Source organism: Nanorana parkeri, unplaced genomic scaffold, assembly GCF_000935625.1.
Source record: "Nanorana parkeri isolate BGI_ZX_2015 unplaced genomic scaffold, ASM93562v1 scaffold1334, whole genome shotgun sequence".
NCBI lineage: Eukaryota > Metazoa > Chordata > Amphibia > Anura > Dicroglossidae > Nanorana > Nanorana parkeri.
This window is the reverse complement of record NW_017307602.1, coordinates 431,308-445,667: the sequence shown is the minus strand read 5'-3', so window position 1 is coordinate 445,667 and position 14,360 is coordinate 431,308. Positions and strand designations below refer to the sequence as shown.

General features: G+C 42.6%; 1 protein-coding gene across 1 annotated transcript in view; it reads right to left on the bottom strand.

The window, feature by feature from the left end:
- Positions 1 to 7,415: 7,415 nt before the first annotated feature.
- The window catches only part of LOC108797774 (FAST kinase domain-containing protein 3, mitochondrial-like), a 72,379-nt gene continuing 65,434 nt past the window's right edge, over positions 7,416 to 14,360 (bottom strand). Inside the window, exons 5-6 of the mRNA XM_018569431.1 lie at positions 9,374 to 9,488; positions 7,416 to 7,548 (exon numbers count right to left, since the gene is read on the bottom strand). Of these exons, the coding sequence (XP_018424933.1) occupies positions 7,450 to 7,548; positions 9,374 to 9,488 (214 nt within the window). The 3' untranslated portion in view covers positions 7,416 to 7,449. The remainder of the gene's footprint in view (positions 7,549 to 9,373; positions 9,489 to 14,360) is intronic.

Genomic DNA, 14,360 nt, shown 5'->3' with positions numbered 1-14,360 from the left:
GTTGATGGCTGAACTAGCCACTTTGGAAACTGCTCATAAGAAATCTCCATCCTCTCTCCTCCTTCAGGATCTGACCCGCATTAGATCCGAGATCCAGTGTCATTTAGACACCAAGCATGCTTCATACAGAGACAGAGTGAGGAGCATTTTTTATGAACAAGGGGATAAAAGTGGCCGCTTGCTAGCGCGCTCAGTACGCCAGCAGCGGGTCTCGACTTATGTCCCTAAAATTCACTCCGGTAAACATGGCGTTGTCCATAGCTCGGAGCTCATTACCAAGGAATTTGAAACCTTCTTCTCCAGTCTCTACAGCATCAAACCCGAGAATGCGGACATGCCGCCTGCGGTGCGGGCTGCACATCTGCGGGAATATCTAGACCGCACTGCACTCCCCAGGCTCCCCTCCTCTTCCTTTCCGGAGCTTTCCGCGCCTTTTTCGGATGCCGAACTCCTAAGTATTCTTAAATCACTACCAACGGGCAAAAGCCCTGGCCCGGACGGTTTTACTGTCCGTTTTTATAAACGTTTCCAAGATATATTAACATCCCCACTTCTAAGCTCCTTTAACGCTCTCTCATCTACATGTCACTTCCCCTGCCAATCGCTGGAGGCTCATGTGGTGGTTCTGCCCAAGCCTGGCAAGGATACCATGCACTGCAATAATTTCCGTCCCATTTCCTTGATCAATGTGGATGTTAAGCTGTATGCCAAACTCCTGGCGCATCGCTTAACCATTCTGATCCCGAAACTTATTCACAAGGATCAAGTGGGGTTTGTACCCAGACGCAGTGCCAAGGATAACACTAAACGCGCGATCACATTGATCCATTATGCACATTCCCAGGGCCTTCCCTTTTGTTTGTTCTCAGTTGATGCTGAGAAGGCATTTGACCGCGTCAGCTGGTCGTTCCTTGAAAGCCTCTCTCCTACACCTGGGCCTTCCCCGAGTTTGTTGACAGGATCACCGTCCCTTTGCTAGGGTGTGGGTTAAAGGAAACTTGTCAGCCCTGTTTCCAATCCATAACGGCACCAGGCAGGGTTGCCCCCTTTCCCCCTTGCTCTATATCTTGGTGATGGAGCATTTAGCCAAAACGATTAGAGGCAATGGGGGTGATTTACTAACCTAAACACACGCACGCACTAGGTGCGTGTGATTTTTACACAGCAAAACGTATTTATCAACCAAAAAGTCTCTAAAAGCATATTTCCACTAATGCCATATATGGAAAAATCATGCACATGATGCATATATAATGCTGCTTCACAGTTTAGACAAAAATGGTTAGCTCATGCATTTACATTCCTGCATTCATCAACGCAAGCAACACAACATAGAGCTAATTTACACAACATCACCTTGCAAATTCATGCAGGGCTTTGCACAACACACCTGCTGGGTGTGTACACACTACAAAGGTGTTTAGATTCCACCCATAGATCATGCTGGGAGGGAACACACTACAGAGGTGTATACATGTTCGTGGTGTGTTTATAAGGTTAGTAAATCAACCCCAATGACTCCGTCCGGGGACTTCAGATAGGTGGCCAAGTCCACAAATTGGGTCTCTATGCTGACGACTTGCTTCTATACCTTTCAAACCCTGTAGTAGGCATTCCCTCCTTGATGGAGGAATTTAAACTGTTTGGCCGCCTGTCCAACTATCGGGTGAATCTACAGAAATGTGAACTACTGAACGTTTCCTTGAATCAGGCTGAGGCAGACTGCGTGAGTGGCTCTTTCCCCTTTACATTGAAATCCGACTACCTCACTTATTTGGGGGTCCGCATCCCGGCAGACCTCGCAGATCTTTATTCTCTGAATTATGCCCCCTTACTGCATTCCGTGGAGGATACACTCCTCACTTGGATGAATCTGCATCACACTTGGTTTGGCAGAATTGCCCTCTTCAAAATGAATCTCCTTCCTTGCTGTCTCTATCTGTTCCAAACCCTTCCTATCTGTCTTCCCGCCCTCTTCTTTAGCAGACTGCGATCCGCCACCCTACGCTGGAGGTGTCGCAAACCAAGGATAAGATACACGGTCCTAACAATGCGGAGGGATAGAGGTGGGGCGGCTCTCCCAGACCTGGAGGTCTATTATAGAGCCACTAATTTATCACACTTGGTAGAATGGTTTGACACCAGGGACCCGGCTCTTTGGGTTTCCCTGGAGCGGGAACTGTACCAGTCTCCTCTAACAAATCTCCCTTGGCTCCCGTCCCGGCAACGACCGCCCGGTTCTACGTTACCCTTCTTTCTCACTCCGGTGCTCCAAAGTCTGGGATTCTACAAGACTTAAGTATCAATTGTCGACTTGCCAGGGCTTGATGTTCTAGCTCATACGGAGTTCCCTCCTGGATGCGGGGTCCGAAGGTTCCTGAACTGGGAGGTGACGACTCCTTCATACATTTTTCAGGGACTCTGTGGGGGTACCCTTCAATCCTTGGCCCAACTTTTTGCTCCTGACCCTGTGCCGTTAACTGCCTGGTTCGCTTACCACCAACTGCAACTTTGTAGGTAGGCTTTCCTCATCCGGCTCCCTGCAGAGACCTCTGACGGCTTTCGAACAACTATGTGCCGCCGGCGAATCCCCACCTCATCTTATATCATTCCTGTATGATTTCCTGCTTTCCGGGAGAGAAGGACCTCCGTACTTCATATCTGCGTGGGAGCGGGAACTAGACGTGGTCCTCTCCAAGGAAGATAGGCGGAAATGCTTTTGCTTCACACATAGCCTTTGCATGTCCTCAGCGGTACAGGAACGCAATTACAAACTCTTGACTAGATGGTACACAGCTCCAGCTAGAATGCACCAGATTTTTCCCTCCATACCGGACACTTGCTGGAGGTGCCAAACGGGTGTTGGTACGTTAACACATATCTGGTGGAGCTGCCCTCTGATTGCCCCCTTTTGGCGAACCATCTCACACGTGTACTCGAGAATGTCTGCCAGTGAACTACATCTCACGCCCCAAATGGCAATACTATCGGTTTTTCCAGGTTCCATCTCCCAGGCAAAGAAATCCCTCTTGCGATTTTTTGTGAATGATGCTAGGGCACTGATCCCTAGGCACTGGAACTCCCAGGTGATTCCTACCCTGGGGGAGTGGACCATGGAAATGCGCCGTCTAATGAGATCTGGGGTGCTGATTGCTGAGCGGCTTGACAGGTCGGAGGCCTTCCTGTCCAGATGGAGGCCTTGGCTAATGTTTATGGAAACGGCTAATGTTTATGGAAACGGATGAGTTTAGGACAATGGCATAACTACATGATCGGTTCTCCTTGACCACGTAATAATCCTCTACCACCCCTTCCCCCCCTCATTCTCTTCCTTTCCTCCTCGTCGTCTTTGTGTCTTTCTGTTGTCTGCTTGTCCTGTCATGTTGTGAGTCTATTGCTATGTTGTTTTTGTAAGGTGGCTCGAGGTGAGGCAACTTACCTGATGTTTAGTGGACCATGACCTTTGCATGACTTCTAGTTTATAACCTGACGCTGAAGGCCCGGGTCCTCGCCTGACGCAATAGCATTGACTAGACCCTCTTGGCAGGGACAGGTCTTTGGGCGAATTAACGGCTTGAACCGGGAGCACATTGACATGTATACTGCTGATACGGGTATTATTTACTATTATGCTATTATCCTTAAAGATGCACACTTGACGCTGCCTTTGTATGTTGTCACAATTTCTTGTCTGTGAAAATTTAATAAACACAATTTCTGCAAAAAAGAAACACTGCACTAGAAACTGCAGATGAAGCTGCAAAGTCTGTGGTAGTTGCTGAGGGCAGCAGAGCTTCAAAGGTGGTTGTGTTGTATTGTATATAGTACAGGATAGCTTTGGTCGCTAAAGGTAACTCAGGGTATTTAAACAAAAGTGTTAAGCTCAGTGTAGCTCATGTCAGGTAAGACAGGTAGCAATTTGACTCAATGCTCAAGCGGTGACAGCACTCAAGTTTAAACAGAAGTTACTGTCACGTGACTTGTCACCTACATTTGGCTGCTCCTATAAAGTAGGACAGTAGGCTGCACATATTTAGCTCCTCCACCAGCACTAGCAGCAGACACTGCTCCCCATTCTACTTATAGTGGTTAGTACCTCAACAGTCCCAGGATCTGTATTAGGAAACATCCCATTGCTTTGCAGCAGTTATTCTTTTATTCCCTGGTTAAGATCTTTTCAGCTGCAACATAGCAAGATAATTAGTGCCACCACCATCTAATAACTTGTTGTGGGCACAACACACACCCCCAAAAAAAAAACTTAATCAAAAGTACACAGGAAGTGCATAGTAAGCCCTGTGCTGCACTGTTGCCACTTCACCCACCCCAACACACATTTGCAGGTTCCCAGTATCAACATGTCAGTTGACAGTTGCTATGCAAATACAGCAGCTGTAATAGTTGCTGTTATTAAAAAATGGATCCTCGGACATGGTGTTTATAGACACAAGGGATGTCCCAATACCACTTTTTAAGATCAAGCAATTTCCTTCAGGTACTTGCGGATACTTTTTCTTAAAGGAACATGACATTTTTTTTCTAAAACAACACAGACTGATGATTTGATTTTAGGGCAGTTTCTCGGGAGGGCTAAAATACAGATGTACCCACAGCAGAATACATGTCCCTAAGGTAAAATAGTATTCTGCTTTGGGGACATGTATTCTGATTATACATGTCCCCAAAGGAGAACATCTCACCAGGCTGCGTGTCAATCTCACCCAGGTGACATGTGGACATCTGTAGTGGCTCTGCAAGCACGCCACCTCACCGGCGATGCTGGGACCCCGCCTTCTCCATGTCCGGACTGGAGATGCTGGGACCTTGCCTCTTACACCGCCAAACCGTCTCCGTCGGCCAACCACCTCCGCTGCTGGGCCCTGGACCTCCATCCTTTCCACTACTGGGCCCCGGACCTCCATCCTTTCCACTACTGGGCCCCGACCTCCATCCTTGCCATTGCCTCCCGGCTCAGTTCTCCCCTGTCAATGGGCGTTGGGACCCCCCAGCTTTGGGCCCTGGAGTGGCCGCACTGCTTCTAGTTTCACCCCTGGGGATGTCCATAAACTCCACCGAGAAGGAGGAGATAAAGAACCGAACAGGCACTGCAATGGACAGCAGCTTGCAGGTCCCCAGCAGGCTGCCAAGGTCCCTACAAGCGCGGGAACTCAGCAGCCGCTGCGGTTTAAAAATAAAAGGACCAGCATCGACCTTAAGAATTGGGGCAATTTCACAAGTAAAAGTAGTCATGAAAATGCCTGATATCGGCCCTGATACTGATACACCCTAATAGACACTGGTTCAGAGGTACGAAAGAGACACAAAGTAACATTGTCTACTTTGTTTCGTTCAACTGAGGATTAAGACCCTTTTCACACGGGCTAATCAGGAGAGGATCTGTGCATGGATCCTCTCCTGATCACAGCAGTATGGAGCGGATGTCAAAACTGTGATATCCGTGTCCATACAGGGACCCATGTCTGTCTATGGGAAATTGGATGTGTCCGTTTACATCAGATTACTCCTAATCCGGCACAATTTCCTGCAAGGGAAAGGAGCCACCCTAAAACAGCATATCAGTGCTTAGGGGACCAGCTGATTCTCCAGGAAGCCAAAACTTCTGCCTGGCACTCACAATTTCTTACAAAAATATTCGGCATGCTAGACTCAAAAGGTTGCATATCCCTGGTCTATGAACTACATAAAAACTTTCTTTGCAAGACAATATACCAAAAGGAATGGCTTTTTTTTGTCTTAAAAAACAGTATTATGTATGACTTTGTTATTCTACATAATGACAAACTTATTGTTGTATAAAAAGGCCCATAGCAGAAATGTAAAAATTGCACTGATCCATCGGAGGTATATAGATGTTGGAGCGGAAGCAGTTAAAACAATCTTTATTTTAGCAAATACTACAAAACCGTTAAGATAGATATAAAACCTCTAATAATGTTCTGGAGTACATCAGGGGCTAGTAGGCACTTCATGTGTTGCCAGAATATCAGGGCCAGTGCTTAAGGCACCAGCTGATTCTGCAGAAAACAAACCATTAAACATCAAGGAGCAGCATCCGTTGTAAGAGACGTAATCAGCATTTGAAATAACTTAAAAACTTTAAGTACGCAACCAATATTAGTCTCTATGAAATGGTCAGCAAAACTACAAAGCATATTCTCTTTAAAAGTATTTCATACACAAAAAAGCACTAAGCATAAATAAAATCACTTAAAACACACTAAGGAGTCCAGTTATATTTTCTAAATCCAAGATTCATACAGCTTTCGGCCAAGATTCACCCATTTTTCGGATTATGTGAAAAGTTTGAATATTGGGTAAACTTTATGTATATCTTGAGTGAAAATATTGATAAATAAACCCCTAAAAGACAAAGCCTCTTATTTAAGTCAAAGGACACTCAGAAATATTTATTGCAGGAGAGCAGTGACCCTGTAGGAAATATTTTATTCCCCTCAAAGTCTTTCAGATATGTATCTGATTATTATTATTATGAAGCACAAATCATAAGAATACATACACAGCCACCTCCATATATCTAAATCAGCGTTTTTTGTATATAGGATTCTTTTTTCTGGAGTTTTGCTGACCATTTCTTAGAGACTATTGTTGGTTGTGTATATTCTTCTAAAGGCTTTAGGTTGTACAAATAGTAAATATTTTTTGCTAATTCTATATTTGGTGATCATAGAATATGGATTATGTGCATATGTGGGCAAGTGCTGCTTTTTCACCATACATACACTTTCCACAAGTTGAAGATGTGCTTTATTGTTTAATGTCCTCAATTGGCTACAACATACTCTGGGGTAAGAGATTTTTTTCTCTTTTTTTGTAAGGAGGAGTAAATTGTATTGGGGTTATGCAATATGACTATTGATGTTAAGAATTAAAAGTAAAACCGTTTAAATTGTTAATCAGGAAAATATGAAACACTGCATATTAATTCTAAATTTGTTGCCATCTTTAGCCACCAGGTGTTCCGCATAAGCCTCACTTTCTGGTACAGAGACACTTTTTATTCTATGAAGTATGTTTACAAGGACAAATAGAGGGTGTCTCTTTTCACCTACACTTTAATTACTATACTGTGGTTACCCTGTGTAATGTAATCTCTTGCTATACAGCTGATTTATTCAGCTGAATATAAGTCAGGAGAAAAATGCACTGACATGCCTGTGTTAGTACGTAAGCAGTCATATACTGTAGATTATCAATCAGAAGCAGGAGAATAATTACAAAGGCCGTGAAGTTCAGCAACAGCACAGTGTTACAGAAGCTTCCTGTATTATATGTTTATTTGTAAAACAAAGTTTATACACACAAAATGAGAAAATATATAACAGATCAGTTTATTAACTTGTACACATTCTAAAGAAAAGAAAATTTACCAATAACCATTACAGTATGCTTGAAGTGTATGTGTGTCGGTCACCACTTCATTCGAAAAGAATGAGGGAACATTTTTATGTGAAGATAGTCAATGATTTCTTCAGCAGTGTTTAAGTTCTTGATTTCATAAAATGGAATCTGAAAAAAATATATATTCATTGATTAGACAGGTTTATAAGTTTATTGCAATAAAAATATATACATTATTTAGCAATTGAAAGGACATTATGTAAAATAATTTGATTTGAGTTGTGTAGCCGACATGGAGGCTGACATGTATTTTTAATTTTTTTTTTGGAGGAGGCTAGCTATTGATTTCTTGCACACAGTCAGGGTAAACCATTACACACAGAAAGGAAACATGTTTTTTTTTTTCCTGCATAGCTATTGGTCACCTGTTTTTTTCCTCATCGTCAGTAGATATACTATTATCTTTTAAAGCGGCACTAAACTCAGCATTTGAATGCATTTTTTGTTTGTTTAAAGATTTAACTTCTATTAGGCTACATTCACACTTGCGTTTTGGTGCTCTATATGCACAGAAAAAATCTGTCAGGCTAGATGTTTGTTTATGCTGTTTTTAGAGATGCACCGATACCAAGTACAGTACTCGGTACAAATACAAGTACATGTACCGATACTTTTCAAGCTCCGAGACTAGACTAGAGAAAAATTCAAAAGTTAGGAGGCAGCTGTCATTTGTAAGGAGCACATGGAGCTCCTGGGATTTGTACATCTCTGTTTTAATGTATGATTTTGTTTTTATAAATATAAATAAAGGGATGCAGTTTTGCGAGTACAAGTACTGGAAATTGCCCAAGTACTTACAAGTACGAGTACATTTTTGTTTATTGTCATGTGACAGTTTTTCTAAAACAATACAGACTAATGATTTCAGGACAGTGGTTGAGCGCCAGAGCCAGGTCCCAGCTGCAACTGCTGCAACCCTGGTAGTTCTTGCCAAGTATCGACTCGAAAAGTATCGGTGTATCCCTACTGTTTATGCTTTCTAGATGTGTTAAATCATGCGCATTTACATGCATATGTGTTTAGATACCAAATCCTAGCATCAAATTGTGTTTACATTTGCTTACACATGTGTAGATGTGGTTTTGGTGCGCTTAGAAGTTAAAAACAATTCCCAAATGCATTGGACTTCTATTTTTTCTAAACACAGATAAACTGATTGTGGATAAAAGCATCTAAATGTAATGTGAATAGATCCATTGGAAATTATTAGATGCATACATATGCGTTAAAAAAATCTTTTTAAATGCATACAAATGCATCTAAAATCGCACTTAGTGTGAATATAGCCTTAACAAAAATGTACCTTATTTGTGTATCACTCGGCTGTAGATCCTCAAATCATCTCTAAATTGGTGCCGACACTGTCCTTCCTTCTGGAGAGTGGCAACTTTGTCCCCATGCTCCCTGTGTGTGGTGTAAGGTAGTCACCGCTCCAAGCTCACTCCCATGATAGACTACAATCTCAATACAAATTAGTAAACTAAACATAAGAGTGTAGTCCAATACGGCAGTGAGCTTGAGTGACTACAACACACACAGAGACCATATGGAACAAAAGTAGCCACCCTGCAGAAGAAGTACAGTGTCAGCATGAATTCAGAGATGATTTGAGGATCTACAGCTGAGTGATGCACAAATAAGGTCTGGTATTGTTAATAGTTAAAGGAGAACTATGAGGTGAATGCTTTTCACTCACCTCATAGTTCTAGCCGACCTGTGACAATGAGACAATCCACATACCAAAACATTTTGGACAATTTCATGCTCCTTACTTTGTGGGAACAGTTTGGGGATGGCCCCTTCCTGTTCCAACATAAAATATGTTCCATAAAAATATGGAACATCTGGTGACAATATACTTATATCTGTATTATTGTTTTTGGAAAACTTTAATAAAAAGAACTAAAATATAATAATTAAGACTTTTCACCACCTGAACAACTTGATAACCAAGTAAGCGCAAGTGCCTTTGCTTCATAAATTCTTTTCCAAGAAGGTTGCGACTGTTGGCACAGAACTTTTTTTCATCATCAAGGCAGAGTACAATTCTATTGTGAAAACAATTTTAAAAAAGTATGTTAAACAAACATAAAAGATGAGAGTTTTAATAAACAGTAAGTACACTTTAACACTTTAATTAAATAAAATCACAATAAATCATATAAATATGTAACAAAAGAAATATGTAAACATAACTGTACATGAAGGATCTTATTTAAAATCTTATTTTTGTTTTTGTTTTTAATCAAATCTTTATTTCACAAATAACATTTTAATATGGAATGTACCCATGACACGGGATTCACAAAACATTATTAGTTCCTAAACAGCAATCAACACAGTTGCCGTTTGCTTTTAACTTCTGGGTCTATTTAGAAGTGTTTTCACACAAGATTCAGAAAACTTCCATTTGGGATTCACAAGATAACAGTTGCTGGAACCTCAGTGAAAGCTCTCATGGCCGTTCCCTTCAGTATGACATTCAGGTACTTTTTCAGTGCAAAGACTAGCCTGGAGAGGCAGAACTATATTTTAATATAACAATACATTGTTTGAAAAAAATAGTCTCGCTTTACAACAGCATTTGTTGTTGGTAGTTACTTTGAACATTAAAAAAAAAATGTGTTAGTCTCTTGACTTCCAAAGGTGCAAAGTATATATAATGAAAAACATAGGGTGCATGTGGTCTTGTTTCAAAATTAGGCATCTGGCTTCAGCTTACTCCTCAGCTATGAGCACTTCTTGGTGCAGAAGTTTAATTTATAAGCAGCACCAGCCAGTTAACATTCAGATCAGGGACTCTGTGTCCCCAATGTGCATTGGCTAGAGGCAGAGGTGTTATTAAGAGTCTAATAGACCTCTGATGTCTTAATAAAGAGAACTTGTCTGTATAATACAGGGCTGGACAATACCGGCTTGTCTGGTTGCAACTGTAACCATAGCAAAAAAAAAGAAATCTGGTGACGGGGTCAGGTGGGCGCTGAAACGCTAGGGCTGCCTGTGGCGTTTCGCCTCCAGCAAGTATATGTTTTCGCTATGGTTGGGCCCAAGGTGCATATTATGGTTTTCTCTAGAGCAGGGAGTGGCTGGAGGCCAGAGCAGAACTGTGCCAAGTGACAGAGGTAGAGCAGACAACACAATGAAGGGAATTTATCAAACTGGAGCAGACAAAATCTGGAGCAGCTGTGCATGGCACCCAATCAGCCTCTCTCTTTCATTTTCAAAACTCAACTGAAGATAGAAGCTGATTGGTTGCCAAGCATAGTTGCTCCAGTTTTGATAAATTCACCCCATAATCCGGAAGAGAGAAGCTGATTGGTTGTCATGCGAACAACTCACCAACACACATCAACAACCTACTCCCATTAGGGCCCCCAGAAGACCAGGACGACAGCAACAACCTTACCCCCCTATAAACAATAACTGACACGCCTGAACTGGTCCCACTCACCCCGCAACAGCCAGAGCATATTTTAGGATCAGGCCACATGTGCTCCCGAAAAAGAATTTAAAAAAAGAGGAACACGTTCATATGCTAAACAGTCAACAGTAAGTATTATTTAACCTTTCTGACCACATCCTGACCCCACACGAAGTATCACTATTAAACAAAGGTCTCAACTTTGCACCTGACATCAAACCCGATTCCTTCATGTTATTCAAAGATTTCAACAAGTTTATCCGTCACTTAACTTTAAAAAGGCACAACAATAATATTACACCACCAGATATCAAAGAAGAACCAAACCACTGCATCAGACTCCTTTGACAGTGACACTGACAGACACTCTGGCTATATTAGAGGAACTTTCAGACCCCTCCAACCCACCTGCCTTTGAACTAGTGGACTGGCGTAACCCGAGCATCATGCATAGCTTACTGCCCCCTCCTTCTAGCTTCGGCATTGCACATGGTTCCCTTCATCAGGCTCAGAATGTGGTCATTCTGTGCCTGCGTGGCCCCGAAAGAGCTAGTTTTTGAATGGCGATGTTCCTTCAATAAATTGACTTTTGCCTATTTCTTTGAAACAATGGTGTGCTGGTGACATTCCTACAAATTCAGTTTATTCACGGTGCCATGCGTGGTCACTGCAAGCACCCACCTGTATTTAAGGTTATTTGTATACGGTAAGGAATGCAACAAGACATTTGTTCTACTCCTTTCAGCTTCTACTCATTGAAATCCAAAGCCTTTTATCAAGTCACTTATGCTGAATTAGTAAAACTATGTGGCTCCCAAGAATCTAATGCAGCATCAAACAAGATACAGAACAAACACAAAAAAACAATCTTTCCAACAAAGAACAGAAAGCACTTAAATATCTGACCAGTAACAATAATATCTCATTATGACAGGCAGACAAAGGAGATGGCATAGTGATCCAAAATCGCAACAACTTTATCAAGGAAGCACACCGTCTCCTTTTCGACTATTCGACCTACTTAACACTCCCCACCGACCCACTACCCCAATTCCTCACAGATCTCAAAACCGTAAAAGACAAAGCATTCGGGGATGAGGGGATCATGAAAAAAGAAAGATCAGTTGTCTGCCCCACACAACCCAAAACACTTTTCTTCTACCACTTACTGAAAATACACAAAAATTAGATCACACCCCCAGGTCACCCAATCATATCCAGCATTGACAGTCTCACAAGTGGCCTCTCCCGATACTTGGACCACTTCCTACAGCCCATAGTTATCACCCTACCATCCTACTTAAGAGACTCCGGATATCTTATTGTGTCACACTGAGCCATTATACCTGGGAGCCCACCTACCACTGGGTATCTCTAGATGTTTGTTCCCTGTACACGTCTATCCCCTACGAAGTATGCCTCCAGGCACTTCAGTATTACCTTTCACAACAACCAGCATTACACCACAAACAAGCACAATTTATCCTGAACTACACCAGATTCACCTTAAAATCTGCCAAGGAACAAGAAATAATTATGTTCTATCTACAAATCCAAGGCACAGCCATGGGGGCGAATTATGCCCCCAGCAACGTCAATCAAACCATGGGGTACTAGGAACTTTTTCACATCTGACAGAATAACTCCTTCGCCAAACACCTGATTTATTATGGCCGCTACATTGATGACATCATCATGTGGGATGGACCATCGACCATCATAATCCTCACTGACTGACGCATTGCAACACCAACCCTTCTGGTCTAAAGTTCACCCATGTCATCGACAGGACCATCATTACCAAAACACATTTTAAGCCCACTGCCGGTAACTCTTATCTCCACTTCAAAAGCTGTCACCACCCCCTCTGGAAACAAAACGTCCCAAAGGGCCAGTTTTGGAGACTCAATAGAAAATGCACTAAAAAGGAAGACTAACTTAAACAAAGCCACCTCCTTAAGAACAAGTTCACTGAGAAAGGTTACCCCAAAAACCTTGTCATTAAGGCCCAAGAACATTTATCCACACAAAACACAGCACCAAAACATAGAAACTAAAATCAAGCCCTGGAGAATGCAGTACGCTTCATTACCCCTTTCAACAATAGACTAAAAGCTATTGAATCAATCCTGAAAAATAATTGGTTTTTACTCCTGTGTGATCCTAAATTGGGCCCAATACTTCCACCCAAATTAACCGCAGTTTGCCAGAAAGCAAAAAGCATTAAAAAACAAACATTGTGGCACCCAGCAAATCATCCACCAAAAAAAATTTTTTTACAAAAAAAAAAAAAAAAAAAAAACCCACACACACATTCCTCTTTGACAACAGGACAGGAGTTCATATATGTAAAAAATGGCAATGGCTCACTTGTCAATTTATTACGCACGGCCAAACCACATTTACAGACAGCTCTGGGAACACATTTCCGATCCACCATTTCATCACCTATGGCCATAATTTTGTAGTATACTGCCTGAAATGCCCCTGCAACCTCCTCTATAAAGGTCGCACCATTCGCCCCCTAAGCAAGCGAATAGGGGAGCACAGAAGATTTATCGAACAGGGTAACACCGAACACAGCATCCACAGCCACTTCCTGTAAAAACAAAACTTCTCCAGGTCTTTGCCAGAGAACAGATCCCCGATCACTCCCACCAGAAAGGTTTCATGTGCTGTGTAAACAGGAAACATACTGGATTTACAAGCTTAACACGTTGTCTCCTTCTGGTCTCAACGAAGAACTGGAAATTAATACCATCATATGAACATTTTCCCCATTACTGCACTAATTGCTCCCAATAAAACCATTACCCCAGCTCTTCAGGGTTATTTCCATTATTGCACCATTTGCTTAAAATCATCACAATCATCTCCAAACAAACTTCTTCTATCAATCCCATTTCAAGTGTATCCAAGCATTAAAGGAGAATTATGAGGCGAGTGATTTTCACTCAGCCTCATAATATGAGCTGACCTGTGACAATGAAACTGTCACAGGTCAGCTCAGTAGATCAGGAAGTGAGTGAACACATACCGTCGCTCGCTCACTTCTCGATCTATCTGTGCAGAGAGCCGTGACTGTCACTCACGGCTCCCTGCAGGGATTCCCCCACCTCCCCTGTCCGTTCCTCCAGCGCTGACTGGCGGAATGGACGGGAGAGGGGGCGGGTACAGCTGGCTCTGCCTCTAGATAGGCAGAGCCAACTGTCACTCACGCAGCTGGGTGGATCCAGACAGCATTGTCGGGATCCGTTCCGGCTGCGGCGCCCAGTATACCGCGAGCTGTAGCTCGCTGTATGCTGAGATTTGGGTGATGGGAGGACGCTAGTTTGTGTCCTCCCGTTACCCTTAGGAGAACTATGGGGAAAAGCCCTGACCCCATAGTTCTCCTTTAAATAAGTCTACTCAAAACATCTCCAAGAGCCAAAGATCCAGCCCCTTATCACGGATCTGTCCTCCACCTGCACTTATTTCATGTCCCACACGGCATACCTCC